Source organism: Mesoplodon mirus (genome assembly GCF_964341445.2).
Source record: "Mesoplodon mirus genome assembly, chromosome: 6".
Classification (NCBI taxonomy): Eukaryota; Metazoa; Chordata; class Mammalia; order Artiodactyla; family Ziphiidae; genus Mesoplodon; species Mesoplodon mirus.
In genome coordinates, this window is record NC_138982.1 from 4,813,056 (window position 1) to 4,836,645 (window position 23,590).

Below are 23,590 nucleotides of genomic sequence, written 5' to 3' on the forward strand. Positions count from 1 at the left end.
AGGTACACAGCATGATTTACATATATTGTGAAATGACAACCACAGTAGATTCAGCTAGCATCCATATTCTCATATAGATACAGTAAAAAGAAAGAGAAAGAGGAAAAAAGATTCCTCCTTGTGATGAGAACTCCTAGGATTTATTCTTTCTTTTTTTTTTTTTTTTTTTTTTTTTTTTGCAGTACGCAGGTCTCTCACTGTTGTGGCCTCTCCCGTTGCGGAGCACAGGCTCCGGACACGCAGGCTCAGCGGCCATGGCTCATGGGCCCAGCCGCTCCGCGGCATGTGGGATCTTCCCAGACGGGGGGCACAAACCCGTGTCCCCTGCATCGGCAGGTGGACTCTCAACCACTGCGCCACCAGGGAAGCCCTAGGATTTATGCTCTTAACAACTGTCCTATATATCACACAGCAGTGTTAGCTATAGTCATCATGTTGTACACTACATCTCTAGTGCTTATTTTTTTAATCATATACGTTTTAGTCTATGCATTTTTTCCCATCACCACCAAGTTTCAAAATATTCTTTTCTACTTAACAAACTGCATTTATTAAGTAATACATTATTAATTTATTCCCCATATTTTATTAATCAAAAACATTTTGCTGCCACGTAAAACTCCCTACAAATGTCAAATTATCAATATAGCCACAGTGAATTCATATAATCACAACCCAGCATAAAGAAATCTGACATTCAGGTTGACTTATTTGGTCCCATCATAAAATAGTTCATATATTTTTGAAATATTGAAAATATTTCTGATTAAACCCTTCCAAACCCTAGGGACTGGGAATGTTAGTTGGAGGACCATTTGTCATGCATTCTCCAGATGTGGACATTAGATCCAGCGTGTGTGACCCTGCTCCTCCCTCAGAGGGCTAGCCCTAGGAAGGAGCTAGTCTCACCTATGGAGAGACTCAGGTGAGCTGAAACCCAGCAGGGGTTCTGGGGACACAGGTCAGAGGGCAGCCATGGGGAGTAGCAGCAGGCCTCAAAGTCTCACTCTGGTGTCAGGCTGGACTTAAGAATTCAGAGCAAGTAGCTGGGAATAAATAAAGCTGGGGCAGGAGACATGACTTGTGGGTATTTTTTAATAAGACAGTCAGAACAGTGATTCTCAAAGGGGGAAATATCAGAATGAAAGGGGATGGGTGGGTGTCATTTGAAAAAGCATCATAATTTTATATATGGAGAAAAATATAAACTTATGTTTCCATTAAAGCAACTACCAAAAAGAAAGTTCTAGAAAATCTTGGTTGATGAGTATTTGTAGAGGAAATCTTAATTCTCATACCTCCTAGAAAGAGGAGGTAAACTTTTATGTGACTGTAGAAGGGCCAGCAGTTTTTAAAATTTGAATTTGTAATTTGCTTTTAAAAGCCAACTTGGGTAGAGTAGGGAATAGCAGACACCCTGGGGAACAGAGGACACTATCCCGGGGGGGATGTGGCCAACCATTAAGATGTAAGTACTAGGGACCTGCAATGGACGGAATGTTTGTGTCCCCTCCAAATTCATATGTTGAAATCCTACCCCCAAAGTGATGATATTAGGAAGTGGGGCCTTTGGGAGGTTTAGGACATGAGGGTGGAACCCTCATGAATGGGATTAGTTCCCCTATAAAAGGGACCCCAGAGAGCTCTCTTGCCCCTTTCCACCATATGAGGATTCAACAAGAGGTGTGCCATCTGCCACTCAGACGTGGATCTTCACTAGAACCCAACCATGCTGGCAACCTGATCTTGGACTTCCAGCCTCCAGAACTGTGACAAATAAATTGTTGTTGTTTATAAGCCACCTGGTGTATAGTACTTTGTTATTGCAGCCCAAGCTGATTTAGACAGGACCTTGTCTGCTTGATCCAGCAGCATGTTCAGCATCTAAATCAGTGCTTGGCACACAGAAGGGACTCAATTACTATTACTGACTGAATGTTTTAATGAGTATCAAATTCAGGACTAGAAATCAAGTCTCTTTTTTCCCCAGCCAATTCTCTAACACATCCTGTAATTAATCTTACAAAAGTAAATATAACAAGTAGCAAAACAATTAGCTGCCTATCCTAACACCCATTTTCTCTTCCTTCTTGAATGTCCCAACCTCTCCTGCAGCTACCTTCTGGTCAATGAGATGTAAGGGGAAGTGTTCTATGGTACTCGCAGGAAGTCTTCATAAAATAAGTGAGGTGAACCTTTCCTCTTTCCTTCGTCCTGCTGCCTGAAATGCAGAAACAATGGGCTGGAGATCAAGCTGCCATATGGACCATGGGCAGGATGGCAAAGAGAAAGATGGAAGAAGCCTAGGTCCCTGATGACTGCAGTGACCATACCCGCCCTGATCTGCCTGCCTTCAGACTACTTTTACGTGAGAGAGAAATGAACTTCTATACTTCTACGTCAATGGTCTTTGGGATTTTTCTGTTACAGACACAGAAAGCCCACTCTTACTGACATGCGCGACCTGCACATCCCCCCCCCGCCAGCAGGGGGCGCTGAGCCCGCCTCTATGACACGGAGCACGTGAGAGTTTCATCCTCGCTCAGCTATCAGGAGCTCCACCTCCTCAGGCACCTGTAGGACTTTGGCTTCCGGACAGGGGCGGCAACGTAGCTGTCAGTGCTCAGTATCCTTAGAACCCGCTGGCGTTTCAGCTTAAGGACAGCACCAGGCTGCATCCATGCGGACTGGAGCACAGTTTTCTCAGGACCCTCCCAGGGAGGTCCCACTGGGAGAAAACGGTGAGGAAAAAAGTGAAGAGAAGTGAGGAAAAGTGGGGAGAGACTTCCTGTGTGCGACTGACTGCTGGGGGCTGGGGGGATCCCTCTTCAGAGGACCCAGGAGAGACAGGTCTTGATGTGGAAAACTGTGGGGTTTTAGTCCCTGTTGTGTGCAGTGTAGACTGTGTCCAGTGTGGTTCTTTGGTGTGTGGTGTCCAGTTTTCCTGGTGCTGTTTATTGAGGGAACTGCCCTTTCCCTGTTGTATGTTCTTGGCCCTTTTGTCGTAAATAAACTGATTACACCAGTGTAGATTTATTTCTGGGCTCTCTGTTCTGTTCCTCTGGTCCGTGTGTCTGTTTTTGTGCCAGGACCACACAACTGTTTTGGTTACTGTAGCTTTGTAATATTGTTTGAGGTCAGGGAGCAAGATGCCACCAGCCTGTTCTCCTTTCTGAGAATCGTTTTGTCTATTCCTGGTCCTTTGTTGTTCCACACAAATATTAGGATCCTTTGCTCTATTTCTGAGAAATATGCCATTGGAATTTTGGTAGGGATTGCTTTCCGTGTGTACATTGCTCTGGGTAGAATGAACATTTTAACAATATTCATCCTTCCAACCCATGAGCATGTGATATCTATTTCCTTGTATCTTCTTCAATTTCTTCATCCACGTCCTAAAGTTTTCAATGTGCAGGCCTTTCACATCCTTGGTTAAACTTATTCCTAGGTGTTTTGTTCTTTTTGATGCAGATGTCAATAGGATTGTTTTCTTTTTCTTTCTGATGGTTCATTATTCGTGGTTAGAAATGCAGCTGTTTTTTGCGTATTGACTGTCACTTTACTGAATTCCTTTACCAGTTCTAATAGATTTTGGTGGAATGATGTGGAAAATTGTAACTGTAACTGATATGTGGGTGAGCCTCCGCACACCTAGGGGAAGTGGAGATCAGGTGAAAGCCTGGCACTCCAGGAAGTGGCCAGTTCCACGATGTAGCACCAGCGACCCAACATTGGCTCTATTTGTTACCTGGGCCCCGCTCCCCAGTCACTGAGCCCTCTGGACCTTGAAGCAGGTCCCTATAAGACTTGGGACAGTGCTTACGGTAGAGATTTTCCACCAGTGTGTTGCTTCCTCTGACCACAGCCCTCCCTTCCTGGTTCATGTAGTTCCACAGATGCAGTGCGTAGGAGTTGTTGAAGCTCGGCTCTGTGTCCCAGGCTTCATAGTAGCGCCTCCACGCTGGATAGGAGATGGGGTAAAATCTTTGGGGGTGTAAGAAGGAGAAGTTTAAACACTTGAGGTCGCTCACCTCCTGGAAGTCTCTGAGTTTGCACCATACTCTCAAAATCCTCGTCATCAATTCGGGACCCTGGTGGCCCCAAATATCTGGATTGTAATTTTCCACAAAGTTTTCCATGCACTGCCACAGGAAAGGGTGGTGGGGGAGGAATCCAAACACCCCATTACTGGAGAACTGAGATGTCTGTGCCGCCAGAAAGTTGTCCTCGGGGATGGGTCTGATGGAGATGACATCAGTGTCCATGTAGACACCACCGTACTTCCAGATGAAGGCCAGACGGGATGCATCTGAACTGACATGGAGCCAGTATCTCTCTGTGCTGCTGTTGATCTGCAGGAACAGGTGCAAATCAGCCCCCAGGCAGGGGAAGAGGGAGGGGTGTCACAGCAGGAGGCCAGGCACAGGGTAGCTGAGCAGGAAGCAAGCCAACTTCCCAAAAATCTATTTGCCAAAAGCCCAATATTGCAAATTTACCAAAATTACTTCCACCCAAAAAAGTTGCCTTTAAGTGAAAAGTGCACAGCAATCAGTATCAATGGGAAGGTTTTAGCAGCTTTTAAAGATTTCATGAAATTGTTTTTTGAAAAAAGCAGTAGAAAGATGAAACCCAGAAGGGATTTCACAATGAACCCTATGAGTCACTTTCAGCAGGATGGAAATTAACCACAAATATGAAACTGTGAAGAAAGAATTTTTTGTTAAGTCCTAAAAGTGCTGAGAACTGATAAAGAAAAACAATAAATATGAAAATATAAGATAGATTAATAGCTATGCTCTTTGAGAAACTGATAAAAGAATCTTAAAATGCATCCATGCCTTCATCCACTAATTAATTCCTTTAATAATATTCATTGAAGGCCTACTTGCTATTCGCCAAGCTCTAAGCTGCTAAGGATACAGCAGTGAACAAACAGATAAAAATCTTTACTGGCAGGAGATAGACAACAAACAAATAAATATATGTTGGGTGTTCATAAGGAATATGAAGGAAAAAAAGTCAGGCGAGGGGGCTATGAAGGGGGCAGGATGGAGCACTGTCTTATCTTGGGTTCGGGCAGAACGTTGGATGAAGTGGGTGGATGAACCATGCTGCTATCTCTGAGAAGAGGGCTCTAGGTAGAGGAAACAGCAAGTGCAAGGGCCCTGGGGCAGGAGCACGCTCACTATGTACAGGAACAGGAAAACAGCAGTGCAGAGTAGTGAAGGGAGACAGGTAGGAAACCAGATCAGAGCGGGGGCAGGGGCGGGAGTGAGGGAGGATCCTGTAGGCTGAGGTAAAGACTGAAATGATTTGGAAGGTTTGAAAGAAAGGAGTGGTGTGATATGAATTAGTCTAAGAGGGGTCACACTGGGTGCAGTGTGGAAAATAGATGGGGGCGGGGGGAAGGGCAGAAGCCAAGAGTCAAGTTAGGAAAAAGCTGTTGAAATAATCCAGGCAGGAGATGATGGCGGTGTAGACCAGGGTGACGATACAGAAGATGAGAGAAGTGGTCAGATTCTGGGCACACGGTAAAGAGAAAGCCGGTCAGGCTGTGCTGATGGATTGGATATGGAGCCGGAGACAGAGGAGTCAAGGATAACTGAAAACGCTGAAATGTGAACAAAACAGAAATTGACTTTGAAACGAATACAAATAAACCATTATAAATGCCAGTGTTCCCGAATGGAATGCTAAAATTTTGAATACAGAAAACACAGTAGATTTTTCTGAATTTAAATATGTTGATTAAAAGATTAAACAATGACCCTTAGCTTTTGACAAAAGAAACATTTTTTTAAATTCTACTATAAAGCCAAACGAAAGCAAGTCCACTAAGACTTTGCAGAAATCTTCACCTGAGCGATTCACGTCATTATATTGTATACAATTACTGAAAACCTCATGAATAATAATAGCTAAACTTTATGAAGAACTGTGGTGGTGGGATGAATTGGGAGATTGGGATTGACATGTATACACTAATATGTATAAAATGGATAACTAATAAGAACCTGCTGTATAAAAAAATAAATATAATTCAAAAAAAATTTATCAGTAACTGTTCTGATCTCTTATAATCTACACAAATCCTCAGAAATAGGTACTATTATTAGTCCTATTTTTCAAGTGAAAAATTAAAAGGAAAGAACAAGAAGTTCAGTCATTTGTGCAAGGTAAGAGAGGCAGAGGTTAGATTTTAACCCAGGCAGTCTGACTCCAGAGACCCATTTACTTTCAGTAAAAATAAGTAAAGTTGATTCTTTGGTAAATTGGTGATTATTAGTGAACAGACCCAGATATCAAAAGCCGCACAGAAGGAAGGAAGCCTACCTTGATGTGGGCATTGGACTAACATCAACGTAGAACACAAGGCTCCCACAGAGGTGAGCACCAGAAAGGGGATTAGGGTTCTGTTTGCCCATTCCCTCCCCACCCCCTCAGTACTCATCCCTGGGCATCTTCAAAGGCTACAGTTGCCCAAATCAGTGCAGCAAATCCAGTGGTCACCAGCAGGTGATGGCACGCTAGGTCATCCTAACAGCTGGTCCGCAGCTATCCTATTGTAGCCTAACTGGGGCAGAAGATGCCACAGCCCACCTCCCCCAAGGTGCAAGTGTGTCCCCCACCCAGGAAAGCCCACCCAGTCCCCAGGTGAATGAGAGAGGATGGGACAGGAGTTTTCTCTTTTTTTTTACAAATACTGTAGTAGGCTGAATAACAGCCACTCAGTGGCCCTAATTCCTGAAACCTGTAAATATTACCTCCTATAGGAAAAGAGTCTTTGCCAATGTGATTATATTAAGGATCTTGGAACTTCCCTGGAGGTCCGTACTTCCACCACAGGGTGCGTGGGTTCGATCCCTGGTCGGGGAACTAAGATCCCACATGCCACACAGTGTGGCCAAAAAAAACCCAAAAAAATTAAGGATCTTGAGCTGAGGAGATTATCCTGGATTATCATGGGCCCTAAATGCTACCACAAGTGTCCTTTAAAGGGAAAGGTAGAGGGAGTTTCACACAAAATTACAAAATTCCTAAGAGCCCCAGGAGTTTCTTGATCATATCTCAATGTAACCCAATCTTATACAGCAGCACCCACCTGATCTTTCATGAATTTTCTATTTACATCATTTTCCAGTTAATATTGCCTAATTTCCCCCCTTAGGTGCAAAAAAGTTTAACACAGATGGGTTTAAAACTGTCAGTGAAAAATGAACGGTCTATACACCTAGAAAAGATGTAGAAACTCATTCAATTAAGAATAGTCTCAAGAAATCCTAAGAAATAAGGTGAAAGCAAAAGGCAGCAGGGTAAAGATAAGCCTAAATCAAGTCTCTCCTGTTTCCTTGAATCAGGACTCAACACCACCCTAGAATGAAGACCCAGCAAGAGTCAAAAGATCTGGGTTCTAGCCTATCTCTGACAATCTAGCCTTACCCTCAGTATACCCATCTATAAAATGGCTAGATTAGACCCATTTTCTATGGTCCCTCCCAACACCGACATTCTGAGATTCTCTGAACACTTACTTGAGTGTACCACGAAAACAACGGTGTGTCTTCAAACAGGCTTTTCATATCCAAAGGGAGGAGGAAAACATTGTCTATTGCTGAGAGGAGGGAAAGGGCTGGGGAAGTGGAGTTTGGGGGCAGCTGCATGGAATTGTTGAGCCCTTTCATAAGTAACAGCACAGGCTGCTCAGCGTAGACCTTGGCCGCCGACTCCACAGCACAGGAGACCAGCGGGGATAGCTCCATTCTCTCTGAGGTCTCTAGGAACACGATGTTGCGCCCATGGCCCAGGAGGGCTTCCAGCCCCTGCTGGGACTTGTAGGGAGGCAGGTGGGGGAAGAGGCAGCTGGACTTCAGGGTGAACTGGTAGAGGAAGCCACAGGCAAGCAGCAGGATAACCAACAGGGAGAGCTGAAGCTTCATCAGCATGTCCACCACTCTCTCCTGTCCTGCCCCCTAAAATCAACACTATTAATTAAAAATTATAGTCACAAAACCTGATAAAGATAGCACACAAGAAGATGATACCTGAATATCACTTTCAAGCTTAGATTTTTTTAATTGAAGTATAGTTGATTTATAATATGAGATTACTTTCAGGTGTATAAGCATTCAGTATTTTTACAGATTATATTTCATTAAAAGTTATTACAAAATAATGGCTATAATTCCCTTGCTAAACAATATATCCTTGTTGCTTATCAATTTTATACCTAGTATAGTTCATATTTCTTAATCCCCTACCCCTGTTTGCCCCCTGGCCCCTTCCCTCTCCCCTTTGGTCACCACTAGTTTGTTTTCTCTACCTTTGGGTCTGTTTTGGTGTTGCGTGTGTGTTCATTTGTATTATTTTTTACATTCCCCATGTAAGCGATATCATACAGTATTCATCTTTCTCTGTCTCACTTATTTGAGTAAGTACAATATTCTCTAGGTCCATCCACGTTGCTGCAAATGGCAGAATTTCATTATTTTTATGGCTGAGTAATAATTCCAGTGTATATACATATGTTATACCACATCTTCTTTAGCCATTCATCTTTTGATGGACACTTGGCTTGCTTCCATATCTTGCCTGTTGTAAATAGTGCTGCTATGTACATTGGGGTGCATGTATCTTTTCAAATTAGTGTTTTTGTTTTCTTTGGTTATGTACCAAGGAGTGGAATTGCTGGATCATATGGTACTTCTGTTATATTTTTAGTTTTTTCAGGAACCTCCATACTGTTTTCCATAGTGGCTGCACCAATTTACGTTCCCACCAACAGTGTATGAGGGTTCCCTATTCTCTACCTCCTGGCCAACATTGGTTATTTGTAGACTTTTTGATGCTAGCCATTCTGACAGATGAAAGGTGATATGTCATTGTGGTTTTGATTTGCATTTCTCTAATAATTATGTTTTGATTTTTTAAATTCTAAATAAAATATGATCAAATCAAATCCAGCAACGTTAAAAAGAAAGGTGCATTGATTAGGTTTTATTTGAGGAATGTAAGGATGATTTGCAATAGGAAAATAATGAATTAATAGGAAAACTATTAATGAAATGCATTATTTCCACAGATTAAAGAAGAAAAGCTGTATGATCATTTTGGCTTAGTAGATGCTAACAACAGCATGCTAAAATTTGACATCCATTCATGCTTTTTAAAAAGCACAAGGAGGGCTTCCCTGATGGCGCAGTGGTTGAGAGTCCGCCTGCAGATGCAGGGGACACGGGTTCGTGCCCCGGTCCGGGAAGATCCCACATGCCGCAGAGCGGCTGGGCCCGTGAGCCATGGCCGCTGAGCCTGCGTGTCCAGAGCCTGTGCTCCACAACGGGAGAGGCCACAACAGTGAGAGGCCCGCATACCACAAAAAAAAAAAAAAAAAAAAAAGCACAAGGAAACTTTCTTAAGCTGACAATGTCTACCAGAACATATAGCAATGATCATCCTTAATGTGAAGCATTTGAAATATCCCCATTAAGACCAGGAATATGACATGGATGTCCATTATCACTGTTACTTTCACCATCATTCTGCTAAGTCTAACCAATTCAATGAAACAGGAGAAAAGAATTTCTACTATGAATATTAGGAAGAGACAAAAATATCACTAGTTCTACAAAATATGATTGCCTACCTAGAAGATCCAAGATAACTTACCAAAAAACTAATAGAACTAAGAAGAAGCAAACTGAAGGTTAAATAACTTGCCAAGATTACACAGTTAGCGGAGCCGTGACTTTAACTAGGGTCTACCTGTCCCCAAAGCTCAGGCTCTGAGCAGTTACCTTCAGTACCACCCTCTCCTTCACCATAAGCTCTAACTCCAGCCAACTCCAGGACAGCAGAGATCTCCATTCATCAGTAGTCTATTTTTTGCTTTACATGTAACTCTTTCAGAAAATACAAATCCAGTAAATCAGAGCTTACCTTCTAGCCAGCAACTTGTAATTAGCCAAAACCTGCCGTCTTAGCAATGATGACAAGTTTTTTCCTGCTACACTTTCTGATAAATCACCACCTAACCTTCAATTCAACAGTGCTGAAGGAAGTAAATCATTGGCAGAAGATTATGTCAAACACAAAAAGTTCCCAGGAAGTTCCTCCCTTTGCTAAGTTGCCCTAAACACAGAGACTTGCCGATTGTAAGGGGTTCACATGATTTTTCAGGTGGCCTACACACTAATCCTGCTGGTTTGTGGGCCTATCAGGAGGGTTACAAGGCAACAATTTCACCTGAAGAAAACTGTATAGTAGCACAGTCCTGGCGCCAACAAAGTGTGCACCTAAGCAGTTTGGCCTCAGTCAAAATCATGGGCAGAGACTTGGGGAAGTTCCTTCACCAGACAACCCTGTAACTTGGTCCAAGATTTGCAAACAAAAGATTTTGTTGAAAGGAAAGAAAATCCATCTCCACAAACAAGTAGGTAATGTAGAAACCCCAGCAGTCCAAGGGCCTGGTGTTCTGGAACGAGAATTGATCCCCTGATTTCAGTTATGGTGGCTTCCCTTTGCCCAGAAGTTCCCCCTGTGGGATGTGAGCTTCCTCCCACTCTCACGAGGTCAGCGTCACCACCCTCCACTGATGTGGTAATCCCCACATTTCCCAAGATAGTGTGACTCTCCTATGGTCTGGTCCCTATCACCCCTGACAGGCACGCTTAGTAATCCTCTTTCAAGCCATCCTCTGCTCTGTCTTCATCCAGAGCCTTCTCTCAGCCATGAACAGGTATCCACAGAATGCTCTGGTGTGAACAGAGAGGTTCCCTCCAAGGCAGACTTTGGATCTTGATATAGAAGCTCCTACATCAAGGGAAGTAAAGCTGTCCCACTTGTCGGTGGCTTCTCGTTTTCTATGTGGCCGAGGTTCTCCAGGAGCAGCTCTTTGGGTCTCCACACACTCCTCTTCCTTTTAGAGCTGAATTTCTTCTCTGGACCTTGTCAATTCTAGGGTCAGGGTACCTTGGCATCTTTGCAAAAGTTCCCTGGCACTGGATAGCTTGGTCATTCTTTCCTTATGGAGCGGTAGAGGAAGCTAGAGCTCCTGGACCGCACTCTGGGGTAACCAGAGGACTCCGTCTGTGGGAGTGATATGTTCCTAGTGCCCACATTTCAGGTGGGTCACAGATCCTGGTGCCTTCTAGCTGCTTGCAAGATAGCCAACACCATCAAACAAGTGGTCGAGGCAGAGAGCAGGGAAGTAGTTGGTGATCTTTGTCACAGGGATGAAAGTGAGCATTAGCGATGCAGTGAAATACTAAGCACAAAAAGTAGGACCTGTATGACCAAGAACCAAGTAGAGGGTATGATGAAAAGAGCAATGAGCTTGGAGTCATGCCTCTAGCCACTGTAGCCAAGAGTACCAGAGCAAGTACTGAAACTGCCCAGAGCCTCAGCTCCTCTGTACAGCTGACCTCAGGCTCACTGTGAGGATGAAAGTGCTCTATAAAGCCAAAGAAGCAACTCCCACTCTCCACCAAGGATAAGAGGAGAAAAATAGAATACTATTACTGTAGATGGCCTGGACTCCCTGATGACAAACATTAAGTCATTGTTGTTTTCAGATGAATGAAATTTGTTTCCCAGTGAACAGCTGAGAAGGAAATCCTCAGCCCTGTGTGAGAATTGTTGAGATGTGTGCAGAAGTCAGCAGTCAGCCTCTGGTGCCTGGGATCTTTTTAGGATCACAGCCTGGCGTCCTTGCTGAGTCTTTCCAAGGATGCCTCCTGCCATCTGAGGCACTCTACCAGGAATGTCCCAGGGACCCTGGATCCTTTCAGCCTTCCCTCTCGTGTTCAGAGCAGAACTGCCTTCCCGTCTGTCTGCTCCCTCTTCTGCCTTCTCTGGCCTGTACCTCACTAGCTTTCTGTCTGTGCAGGCAGATGACACAGCAGCAGCTCCTAACCTGGACTCCACAGATCCCAAGAGGCTCAAGGATAGGTTTCAGGAGACCCTGGACCCTGAAGCCATAGCTTTCATCAGTACCTTTACCCTGGATGCCATTTATCCATAGCTTCTCCTACATATCACCTGAGGAAGGTCCCTGCTCTTTGACCCTCTGTGACATTAATTCTGTTTAAAATTCCCACAGATATCTTCACCATACAATCTCAGGCCTTCTTCAACCAGCCAAGCAACCGCTAGGAACCTCAGTACAGATATCTGAGCAGAGATGTACCCAGAGCTATTTACCTTTAAACAATGGATGGGTCTGAATACACTGGTGACAGTCACACATGCACCCAGGTATTATCTACTTTCCTAGAGTTTAGGGCTCCTGTGAGAGAGCTCTTACTTCCTACATTGCAATGTAAGCCAGACTTGGTCAATCCAATGGCTTATGGAGCCTTGGTAATTGTTGCTGCGTGATGAGACCTTAGGAAACATGGATTGGTGTAGCCCCAAATCAATGAACAGGATGGGAAAAAATTCTGAATCCACTGTTCTTTCTATTGTATTTTACAATGCTGTTATTTGGAGGTTTGAAGCTAATACAAAGAAAAGGCAGTACCAGGAAGGAAATCAAGGAACCAGCAGAGATCTTGGCACTCGTTGGCCCTGCAGATAACCTCTGATAACCTCAGTTGGAAATAGTTCAGTGTTTGGATCTGGACTCCCTCTGCTATAAAGGACCAGCTGTGTCAAGAAGGAAACATTAAAGGAATTTTTAACAATAAATGTTTGTTGCCTACAATTACATGTGAAATGCCTACCTCTCAATTCTGTAGTTTCTTTGAACTCCAATTTACTGCAAGAAGGAAATGTTCAAGCCAACAACCCTTGTCCTGTTTTCTTTGGAGCTGTTGGAACCACAGTTCCAGTTTTTAACATTTGTTAAACGAGTGGGACTGATAAGCTTGTTAAAGCATTCAGCCATTCACAGGGCAAAACGAATACACAGAGAATAATAGCTTATCAACGTTGCCAATTCCTGTCACCCCTCTTCTGACGCTGAAACAGAGACTGGAGTGTTGGGTTTCCATGACAAGAGAGGAGAGGGCTGGACAGAGGCAGTTCACTGCAGACCGAGAAAGAATCCATAGCCTAACCCTTGGGACACATTGAGGAGTGACATTAGCAACATCAAATCTGGAAAAAAAAATTTTTTTTTACTAAAACTCAGTGAGTTCGTGCCAGAGTAAAATCTCCTCGTCCCGTGGCAATATTTTAAACTATTCTGCATTTCCAAGAAAAAATGCTTCTAGCCTTGTGTTTCTGGAGATAATGGTTTTTGTTCTCCACACAGCCATACTAATCAAACATGCTTCTGCTTACAAAACCTTATATAGCTACCAAGAATGTGCTTCTGGGTTTATTCTGGATAGTACTCTATTCACACATGTAATTTTCCCCCTTTTTAAATTTACTTGCAGATAAAAGAAGCGGTGGGGGAGAAGGGCAGGGAGATAAGGGGAAATAATCATTCTCAATGAATCAGTTGTGCCTCAGACACCACTCTCCCAGGTTGAGGAACAGGGTCTGCAAGAAGCCCACAGAAGTCAGTGCAACCAGTCTGATCATGGAGGGCTGTTCAAAGGGGCTTTGCTATTAACTTTTATAAGTCAGTGCTTACTTTCTTCTTCCTGTAAGGCATTGGGAACATCTTGGGGCCACCTACACCAAGTGTCCACATGACACGGGTACCTTTATAAAGACTGAGTGGCCACGAGAATGAGCACTTCCCATTCTGGCTGAAAGAAACTGTTATGGACTGAATGTTTGTGGCCCTACCCCCCAACCCGTACCATCACCAAAATTCCTATGTTAAAGCCCTAACCCCCAATGTGATGGTATTTGGAGGTAGGGCCTTTCAGAAACCATCAGCCTTAGATGAGATCATGAGGGTGAGATCCTTATAGGAAGAGGAAGACAGAGATCCCTCTCCCCATGAGCACAAGGAAAGTCCAAGGGAAGACACAGCAAGAAGGTAGCTGTCTACGATCCAGGAAGAGGGTCCTCACCAGGAACCCAATCTGCACCTTTCTCTTGGACTTCCCAGCCTCCAGAACTGGGCGGAGTAAGGGTCTGTTGATGAAGCCACCAGTCTGAAGCATTTTGGTTAGCAGCCCAAGCTGACTGAGACAGTAACCGCACAGTGAGCTGCTTCTCCCTGATCTCCATCCACATGCTTGCCTGGGAACCTGTTTTTGCAGTTGGAGCTGCTCTTTAAGGTTTGGAGAACTGAGACCAGGCCTCCGGTGGGGAAAGGGCAAATTCATCTGCAACAGAAACCCATAATAGGTGGAAGTGTCCTCCTTACCTGGGACCTCTCTGCCTTCTCTTCCTCTTGTCCTTCCACACACCCCACAATCTGTCCTCTTGTTATACCTTTTCTATTTAAATGGAGATCTATTTAAATAAGATCTCCCTTATCTCAGTGCCTGACAATCACCATGCACCTACTACCCAAGTCAGAAATCAGGGAGTCATTCTTTTGTTTTTAATACTCTTCTTAATTGAAGTATAATTGATTTACAATATTACATTAGTTTCAGGTGTACAGCATAGCGATTCAATATTTTTATAGAGTATATTCCATTTAAAGTTATTATAAAATAATAGCTATATTTCCCTCTGCTGTACAATATATCCTTGTTCCTTATCAATGTTATACGTAGTAATTTGTACCTCTTAATCCCCTACCCCTATCTTGCCCCTCCTCCCTTCTCTCACCCTCACTGGTAACCACTTCTTTGTTCTCTATATCTGTAAGTCTGTTTCTGTTTTGTTATATACATTCATTTGTTTTATTTTTCAGATTCCACATATAAACAATATCATACAGTATTTGTCTTTCTCTGACTTATTTCACTAGGCATAATATTCTGTAGGTCCATCCACATTGGTGCAAATGCTGCAGAATTTCATTCTTTTTATGGATGAGTAATATTTCATTGTGTGTGGTGTGTGTGTGTGTGTGTGTATCTCACATCTTCTTTATTCGTTAATCTGCTGATGGACATAGGTTACTCCCATATGTTAGCACTTGTAAATAATGCTGCTATGAGCATTAGGGTGCATGTATCTTTTCAAGTTAGTGTTTTAGTTTTTTTCAGATATATATTCCCAGGAGTGAAATTTCTGGGTCGTATGGTAGCTCTATTTTTATTTTTTTGAGAAACCTCCATACTGTTTTCCACAGTGGCTACACCAGTTTACATTCCCACCAACAGTGTGCAGGGGTTCCCTTTTTTCCACATCCTCACCAACATTTGTTATTTGTAGACTTTTTGAGGTTAGCCATTCTGACAGGTGTGAGGTGATGTTTCATTGTGGTTTTGATGTGCATTTCTCTATTGGCAATATTTAACATATTTTTACGTGCCTGTTAGCAATCTGTATATCTTCTTTGGAAAAATATTTATTCAGGTCTTCTGGCCATTTTTTAATCAGGGTATTTGTTTTTTGATATTTAGTTCTATGAGCTGTTCATATACTTTGGATGTTAACCCCTTATTGATCATAACATTTGCAAATATTTTCTCCCATTTAGTAGGCTGTCTTTTTGTTTTCTCAGTGGTTTCTTTGCTATGCAAAAGCTTCCAAGTTTAATTAGGTCCCATTTATTTATTTTTGCTTTTATTTATTTTTTTGCCTTAGGAGACAGATCCCAAAAAATATTGCTACAATTTATGTCAAAGAGTATTCTGCCTATGTTCTCTCTAGAAGTGTTATGGTTTCATGTCTTACATTTAGGTCTTTAATCCATTTTGAGTTTATTTTTGTATATGGTATGAGGAAATGTTCTAATCTCATTCTTTCATATGTAGCTGTCCAGTTTTCCCAACACGACTTATTGAGGAGACTGTCTTTTCTCCACTGTATACTCTTGCCTCTGTTGTTGTAGATTAATTGACCATAGGTGTGTGGGTTTATTTCTGAACCCTCTATTCTAATCCATTTGATCTGTTTTTGTGCCAGTACAATGCTGTTTTGATTACTGTAGCTTTATCGTATAGTCTGAAATCAGGGACCATGATACTACAAGCTTTGTTCTTTTTTCTCAAGATTGTTTTTGCAATTCATGGTCTTTATAAATTTTAGGATTATTTGTTCTACTTCTATGCAAAGTGTCATGGAGACTTTTGGATTTTCTATATATAGTATCATGTCATCTGCAAACAGTGACAGTTTTACTTCTCTTCCAATTTGGATGCTTTTTTCTTTCTTGTCTGATTGCTGTGGCTAGGACTTCCAGTACTACATTAAATAGAAAAGTGGCAAGAGTGGGAATCCTTGTTTGTTCCAGATTTTAAAAGAAAGGCTTTCAGTTTTTCAGCATTGAGTATGATATTAGCTGTGGATTTGGCCTTTATTATGTTAAGATATGTTCCCTCTTTTTAAACTTAGGTGAGAGTTCTCATCATGGATGGATGTTGAATTTTGTCAAATGCTTTTTCTGCATCTGTTGAGATAATCATGTGATTTTTATCCTTCCTTTTGCTAATGTGGTTATCGCATTGATTGATTTGCAAATATTGAACCATCCTTGCATCCCTCGAGTAAATCCCACTTGATCATGATGTATGATCCTTTTTATTTATTGTTGGATTTGCTTTGCTCATGTTTTTTGACAATTTTTGCATCTATATTCATCAGCGATATTGCCCTGTAATTTTCTTTTTTTGTAATATCTTTGGTTTGGGTATCAAAGTTATGGTGGTGGTGTAGAATGAATTTGGGAGTGTTCCATCCTCTTCTATTTTTTGGAATGGTTTGAGAAAGATAGGTGTTAGGTCTTCTTTATATGTTTGGCAGAATTTACCCTGTGAAGCCATCCAGTCCTGGACTTTAGTTAGCTGGGAGTTCTTTTTATTACAAATTCAATTTCACTACTAGTGGTCAGTCTGTTCAAAGTGTCTGTTTCTTCTTGGCAGGTTGTATTTTTCTAGAAATTTGTCCATTTCTTCTAGGTTGTTCAGTGTGTTGCCATATAACTGTTCATAGTATTCTCTTATGATTTTTTGTATCTCTGTGGAATCAATTGTTATTTTTGTTCTTTCATTTCTTATTTTACTTATTTGGGTCCTCTCTCTTTTCTTCTTGATAAGTTTGGCCAAAGGTTTATCAATTTTGTTTATCTTTAAAAAAAAAAAAACAGCTCTTGGCTTCATTGATCTTTTCTATTAAGCCCAACTGGTCTGTTGTGTCATTTAAGACCACCGTTGCTTTATTGATTTTATTTCTGGATGATCTGCCCATTGATATAAGTGGAGTGGTAGAGTCCCCTACTATTATTGTATTATTGTCAATTTCCGCCTTTATGTCTGCTAGTATTTGTTTTATATATTTAGGTGCTCCTATATTAAGTGCACATATGTTAATGAGTATAATATCTGCTTCTTATATTGACCCTTTATCATTATATAATGCCCTCCTTTGTCTTTTGTTATAGCCTCTATTTTAAACTCTATTTTGTCTGATATGAGTATTCCTACCCCTGCCTTCTTGTCACTTCTGTTTGCATGAAATATCTTTTTCCATCTCTTCACTTTCAGTCTATGTGTGTCTTTAGCTCTGAAGTGAGTCTTTAGAAGGCAGCATATAGAAGAGTCTTGCTTTTTTATCCAGTTAGCCACTCTATATCTTTTGATTGGAGCATTGAGTCCACTGACGTTTAAAGTAATTATTAAGTATGTACTTATTGCCATTGTATTGCTTGATTTCTGGTTGTTTTTGTAGTTCTACTCTATTCATGTCTTTTTTGTTTCTTTCTTTCTTTCTTCCCTTGTGGTTTGATGATTTTCTTTAGTAGTATGCTTGTGTTTCTCTCCTTTTAGTTTTTGTGTATCTATTGTACATTTTTGATTTGTGGTTATCATGGGGTTCGTATATGTTGACCAATAACTATATCTATTTGTTTTAAACTGATAGTCATTTAAGTTCAACCACATTCTAAAAGACCTACCTTTTACTCCCCTCCCCCACATTTTGTGTTTTTGATGTCATATTTTACATCTTCTTGTTTATCCCTTAACTGCTTATTGTAGTTATAGTTGCTTTTACAATTTTTTGTCTTTTAATCTTCATACTGGCTCATTTAAGTGGTTGAGCCTCAGTGCTAACTATGTATTTGCCTTTCCTAGTGGGATGTTCCCTTTCTTATTGCTTCTTCTTTTCCACTTACAGAAGACCCTTTAACATTTATTTTAGGGTAGATTTAGTATTGATCAACTCTTTTAGTTTTGGTTTGTCTGAGAAGTTGTCTCTTTTTCCATTCTCATGATAAACTTGCTGAGTAGGGTATCTAGGTTGCATGTTTTTCCCTTTCAGCACTTTAAATATATGATGCTACTTCCTTCTGCCTGCAAAGTTTCTGCAGAGAAATCAGCTGATAGCCTTCTGGGGATCCCCGTGATTATGGTTCTGTTTTTCTCTTGCTGCCTTTAGAATTATCTCTTTAACTTTTGTCATTTTAATTATGATTTTGTTGGTGTGGGTCTGTTTGGATTCCTCTTGTTTGGGACACTCTGTGCTTCCTATGATACCTGGATGCTTCTTGAATTTTGAGAAGGTTTCAGCCATAATTTCCTCAAATACATTTTTGACCCCCTTCTCTCTCTTGCTTTTCCTTCTGGGACCCCTATAATGCAAATGTTGGTACACTTGATGTTATCCTAGAAATCTCTTAGACTGTTCTCAGTTTTTATTTGCTTTTTTTTTTTTTTGGTGCAAAATGTGATACAACCAGTAGATCCCATGGGCTCACCCCTGCACCTCCCTAACTGTAAAGCAAGTCCCTGGTCAAATGCTATGCTATGTGAGATTCCATGCCTGTAGATCAAGCATTCCATAACCCCAGATAGTGTTGTAACAGGAAAGACAAACTCATACTTGGAATATTCATTCCTGTGACAATGAAGCATTCATCATCAGGGGCCTGATGTAGTCAACCAACTGGGCACCAAGTAGCCAGTTGGTCTCCTCAAGAAACAGTGCCATACCAAGCACTCAGTGTTGATCTCTATTGCTGACAAGTTGGATCAAGCTTGGGAAGTGGGAGTCTATAATATTGGACAATACATGGCCTCCATCTTTGCTACCATCCCCATTCTATTCAGGTGCCCATCATGCCAGTTCTGGGCTGGTAACCAATTGCTAGATTGTCATCAGTACACCAGTGTTCCTGTGAGATATCTCACTGTTGCTTTAACTTGCACTTCTCTGATAACTAATGAGTTTGAGCAACTCTTCACATATAAGTTAGCTGTTTGTTTTCCTCTTCTGTAGATTGCTTTTTCATATGCTTGGTTCATTTGTCTGTTGGGTTCTCTGCTTTCTTCTTATAAATCTACAAATCTCTTGTCGAATCTAGATATTAGCCTTGTGTTGGTCTTAAACATTGCAATGACCATTTCCCAACATATCATCTGGATTCACCTGTCTTTGATGTCCTCTATTTAACAGATATTTTCATTTTGATGCAGTAAGTGCAAAAGTTATTTTGTTGAATGATTTACAGTTTGGGGATCCTATCTTTGTAAAGATTTATTATTTATTTATTCAATTTATTTTTGCTGCATCGGGTCTTATTGGCAGCACATGGGATCTTTGTTGAGGCATGCGGGATCTTTATCTCTAGTTGTGGCATGCAGGCTCCAAGGCACGTGGGCTCTGTAGTTGTGGTGCAGGGGTTCCAGAGTGCATGGCCTCTGTAGTTTGCAGCACATGGGCTCTCTCATTGAGGCACACGAGCTCAGTAGTTGTGGCACGCAGGCCTAGTTGCCCCATGGCATGTGGGATCCTAGTTCCCCAACCAGGGATCGAACCCGTATCCTCTGCATTGTCAGGCGGATTCTTTACCACTAGACTACCAGGGAAGTCCCTGGAGATCCTATTGAAGAAGACTTTCCATACTCCTAAGTCACAAAGATATTCTCCCACATTTTTTTCTTTTTTTCTTTATAATTTCATAGTTCACATTGTTTATTCATTCATCTGGAGTGTATATTCGTACATGGTAAGATATAAAGATTGATTTTTTTCTTTTTCTCCCTGTAGTGAACTAGTTTCTCCAACATCATCTACAGAATAGTTCATGCTTTCTCCACTGGGTGGTGATGCCAGCACTATCATATAGCAAGTCACCATATGTATGTCCCCATATATATGCACATCAGTTTTTGAGTTTTCTCTTTTGTTCCACTGGTCTATTTTTCTGTTCCTATAACTGTACTTCTAAAATTCCGTTGGCTTTTTCGTATGTCTTATTCTGTGGTAGGTATTGAAGAACTGCTCCTTTTTCTGATTTCCCCACATGCCTTTGGAGCAGCTGTACTGGCAGCACAGAATAGCTGGAATAGCGATAGTGAAACACTTGTCCCTAGAATAAATCGATAGAAATAAAGAGTTAAGAAACAGGCAAAAAGCTGTGACTGAATGGCACATATTCTTGGAAGAAATGAAAGAGAAAAGGAAGAGGAGGGGGTGGAGGAGGAGAAAAAGAAGCAAGCAGCCACACCTTTTGGGAAGAAAGAATTTGAAGAAGAATTTAAATTATTTAGGAGGAAAAGACCACAAACTATTTGTGAAAATGACAGTCCAAAAGAAGTACATGATGTGATAAGAACGTAAATTTCTCTCGCGAGATTTCAGCAGGATTCTGGGAAAATGATAACAGCAGCAGTATATAATTTAAATCCAAATCCCCATGTAAAAACAGGCAGAACAACTAAATTGTAAAACCAAAATCCCACAGACAACATTTACAACAAAACTATGTGACAAGGTATCCCCATAAATCCCAAAATACAAGTGGATGGTGACAGACCACCAATAGCCCCAAGAACTCCATGGTTTCAGTTTCTATGCTAGAGAAAGCAGAGAGAATCAGTCAAACCTGAGAGGAGGAGAAATTCAAAGTATCCAACAGATATTTACTGGAAAGTGTGGCCACACCGAAACTGGGAGGGGTTTTGTCCAGTATAATAGTGGATGAGAGCTAGGGGCTCCCAGTAAAATCTGAAGGGGGTGGAATAGCTCTGTGAGGCTTCTCTCCAACACAGAGCCTCACACTGAGGAGATACTGATAGAAATGGAACCATCAAAATTGTACAGGATAAGGAATTCTACTTCCAGAGGCAGAATAAAGGAGCCAGGTTTATCCTCTCACCTGAAACAAAGAATAGACAAAATAGGTGAAACAATGGTTTTTCAAAATACTGAGCATCAGGCAATAAAGGACAGTCATCCCTGATTGATGGGAAACAAACAAGGTAAGCCCTGTAGTTAACTCAGCTTCCTGCCACATGAGGATTTCTAGCCTCAGTGCAGGGAATGGGAGCCAAGGTAGAACCCATATTTTGCATTGAAAAGACAAAGCTGAGAGTCCTGGAAGATTGAGGTAAGCAGAGTACTAGAGAAAAGAGATTGACAGAGCAAAAATTCAGAGACCTACAGCGGGTTATGCTTGAGAATTCAGCAGAGTAATAATCAGAGCAGGTGTGTGAGGTAACAATCCGAGGCTGAGGAAAGAACCACCAGAAGGGGTTAGAGGAAGAGTGTGTGGCACTCACACAGGGCCAGAAATAGCTCCTGTGCTCACCAGTCAGGCTGAAAAACCTCATAATTCATAGGTTATTGGGTAGAGGACTCAGAATGCTCTTGTCTCAGTACTGGGGGAAAAAAATTAACTTTACACTAAACACAGCTCTGATGCTGCCTAACAGATTTTAAAAGCAAGAACTGAGAGGATCAAGCAGAGGAGGTGGCCAAGGTGGCAGAGTAGGAGGACCCTGAGCTCACCTCCTCCCGCAGACGCACCAACATTACAACTACTTACAGACCAACTATAGCTGAGAATGACCTGAATACTAGCAGAAAAGATTTTCCACAACTAAAGACCTGAAGAAGGAACCATAACGATTCTGGTAACAGAGGTGGAGATGGAGTATAGTGAAGACCCACACCTCTGGGAAGGCAGCTCACAGATGGGAGGATAAGCACAATCGCAGGGGTTCTCCCCAAAGAGAGAGAGATCCAGGCCTCAATCAGGCTTCCCAGCTAGGGAGTCCTACACCGGGAGGATGACTCCCAGAACATCTAGCTTTGAAGGCCAGTGGGACTTATGTTTGGGAGAGCCAGAAGGCTGCAGGAAACAGAGACTCCACTCTTAAACTGTACACACAAACTCTCACACTCTCTAAGACTCAGCACAGAAGCAGTAGTTTGAGACAACACTGGGTCAGACTGACTTTCAGATTTTGGATATCCTCCTGGAGAAGCAGGAGGCAATTGGGACTCCCCTTATGGACACAGATGCTTGGCAGCAGCCATTTGGGGGAGCCCATCTACCACAAGGACACAGGTGCTAGCAAGTGCCATATTGGAGTACTCCCTCTAGCCTATGCGTGCTGGGGGCTTGCCTGCTCACCAAAGGCCCAGCAGCAATCCTGGGCCTCCCCAGCCACCCAAGACCAAGACCTTCTGATCATTGGGCCAGCACCAGCTCCAGCCTACTCAGGCCCACAGCCAGCTGCCCCAGGACCTGACCCACCTCCCAGCAGGTGAGCACCAATCCCAAAACCCCTGGGCCCTGTGGGCCAGCCACATCAGGGTGCAACCCTGCACACCAGTGGGTCAGCACCAGCCCTAGGACACCACCACCCCCAGATTATGCACCCAGCCAAAGCAGGACCCAGCCAAGCCTGCCCCACAGAAGGCCAGTACCATCCTGAGACACCCTGGGACACACAGCCAGCCATACCAGGACCCAGCCCCACCTACTAGTGCACCCACATTAGTCAGCCCCATCACAACAGAAGGGCTCATGCAGCCCACATAGCTGGCACCCCTAGAGCATATATCTCTGGTGACCAGAGGGGAGTCTGCTGCTGCTGGGTCCCAAAGGACGTCCCCTACATAAGACCACTTCACCAAGATGAGTAAACATAACCAACCTATCTAATACAAAGAAGTATTAGGCAATACACAGAAAATTAGGCAAAATTAGGAGACATTTTGACATATTCCTCTGAGGAAATAGAAGAATATGTTACAAATGAAAGAACAAAACAAAACCCCAGAGGAAGAACTAAGCAAACTGGAGATAAGCAATCTAACCAATGAAGAGTTGAAGGTAATGAACATAAAGAGGCTAAACAGACGTGGGAGAGGAATGGATGAACACAGTGAACAGTTTAATAACAAAGAGTTTAAAAATATAAAGAACGAAACAGAGCTGAAGAATACAGTAAGTGAAATAGAAAACACACTACAAGGAATTGACACTAGATTAGATGGTAAAAAGGAACGGATCAGTGAATCGGAAGACAGAGTAGTGGAAATCACCCAAGGAGAACAGAAGAAAGAAAAAGAATTTTTGTTTAAATTAGGATAGTTTTAAGAGGCCTCTGGGACAACATAAAGCATACTAACATTTGCATTACAGGAGTCCAAGAAGGAGAAGAGAGAGAAAGGGGCAGAGAAATTATTTGAAGAAATAATAACTGAAACATCCCTAACCTAGGAAAGAAAACAGACATCCAGGTCTAAGAATCACAAAGAGTCCCAGGCAAGATGAACACAAAGGAGTCTACACATTATGATAAAAATTCAAAATTAAAGAAAAAGAATATTAAAAGCAGCA

General features: G+C 42.1%; 1 protein-coding gene across 1 annotated transcript; it reads right to left on the reverse strand.

The window, feature by feature from the left end:
- Window positions 1-3,737: 3,737 nt before the first annotated feature.
- On the reverse strand, window positions 3,738-7,964 carry A4GNT (alpha-1,4-N-acetylglucosaminyltransferase; the record flags this gene model as incomplete). The annotated part of the gene is made up of 2 exons (XM_082625329.1): window positions 7,533-7,964; window positions 3,738-4,352 (listed from the first exon to the last, which is right to left on the reverse strand). The coding sequence occupies exons 1-2, from the start codon at window positions 7,941-7,943 to the stop codon at window positions 3,738-3,740; spliced, it is 1,026 nt and encodes a 341-aa protein (XP_082481455.1). The 5' UTR covers window positions 7,944-7,964.
- Between the last annotated feature and the right edge of the window lie 15,626 nt (window positions 7,965-23,590).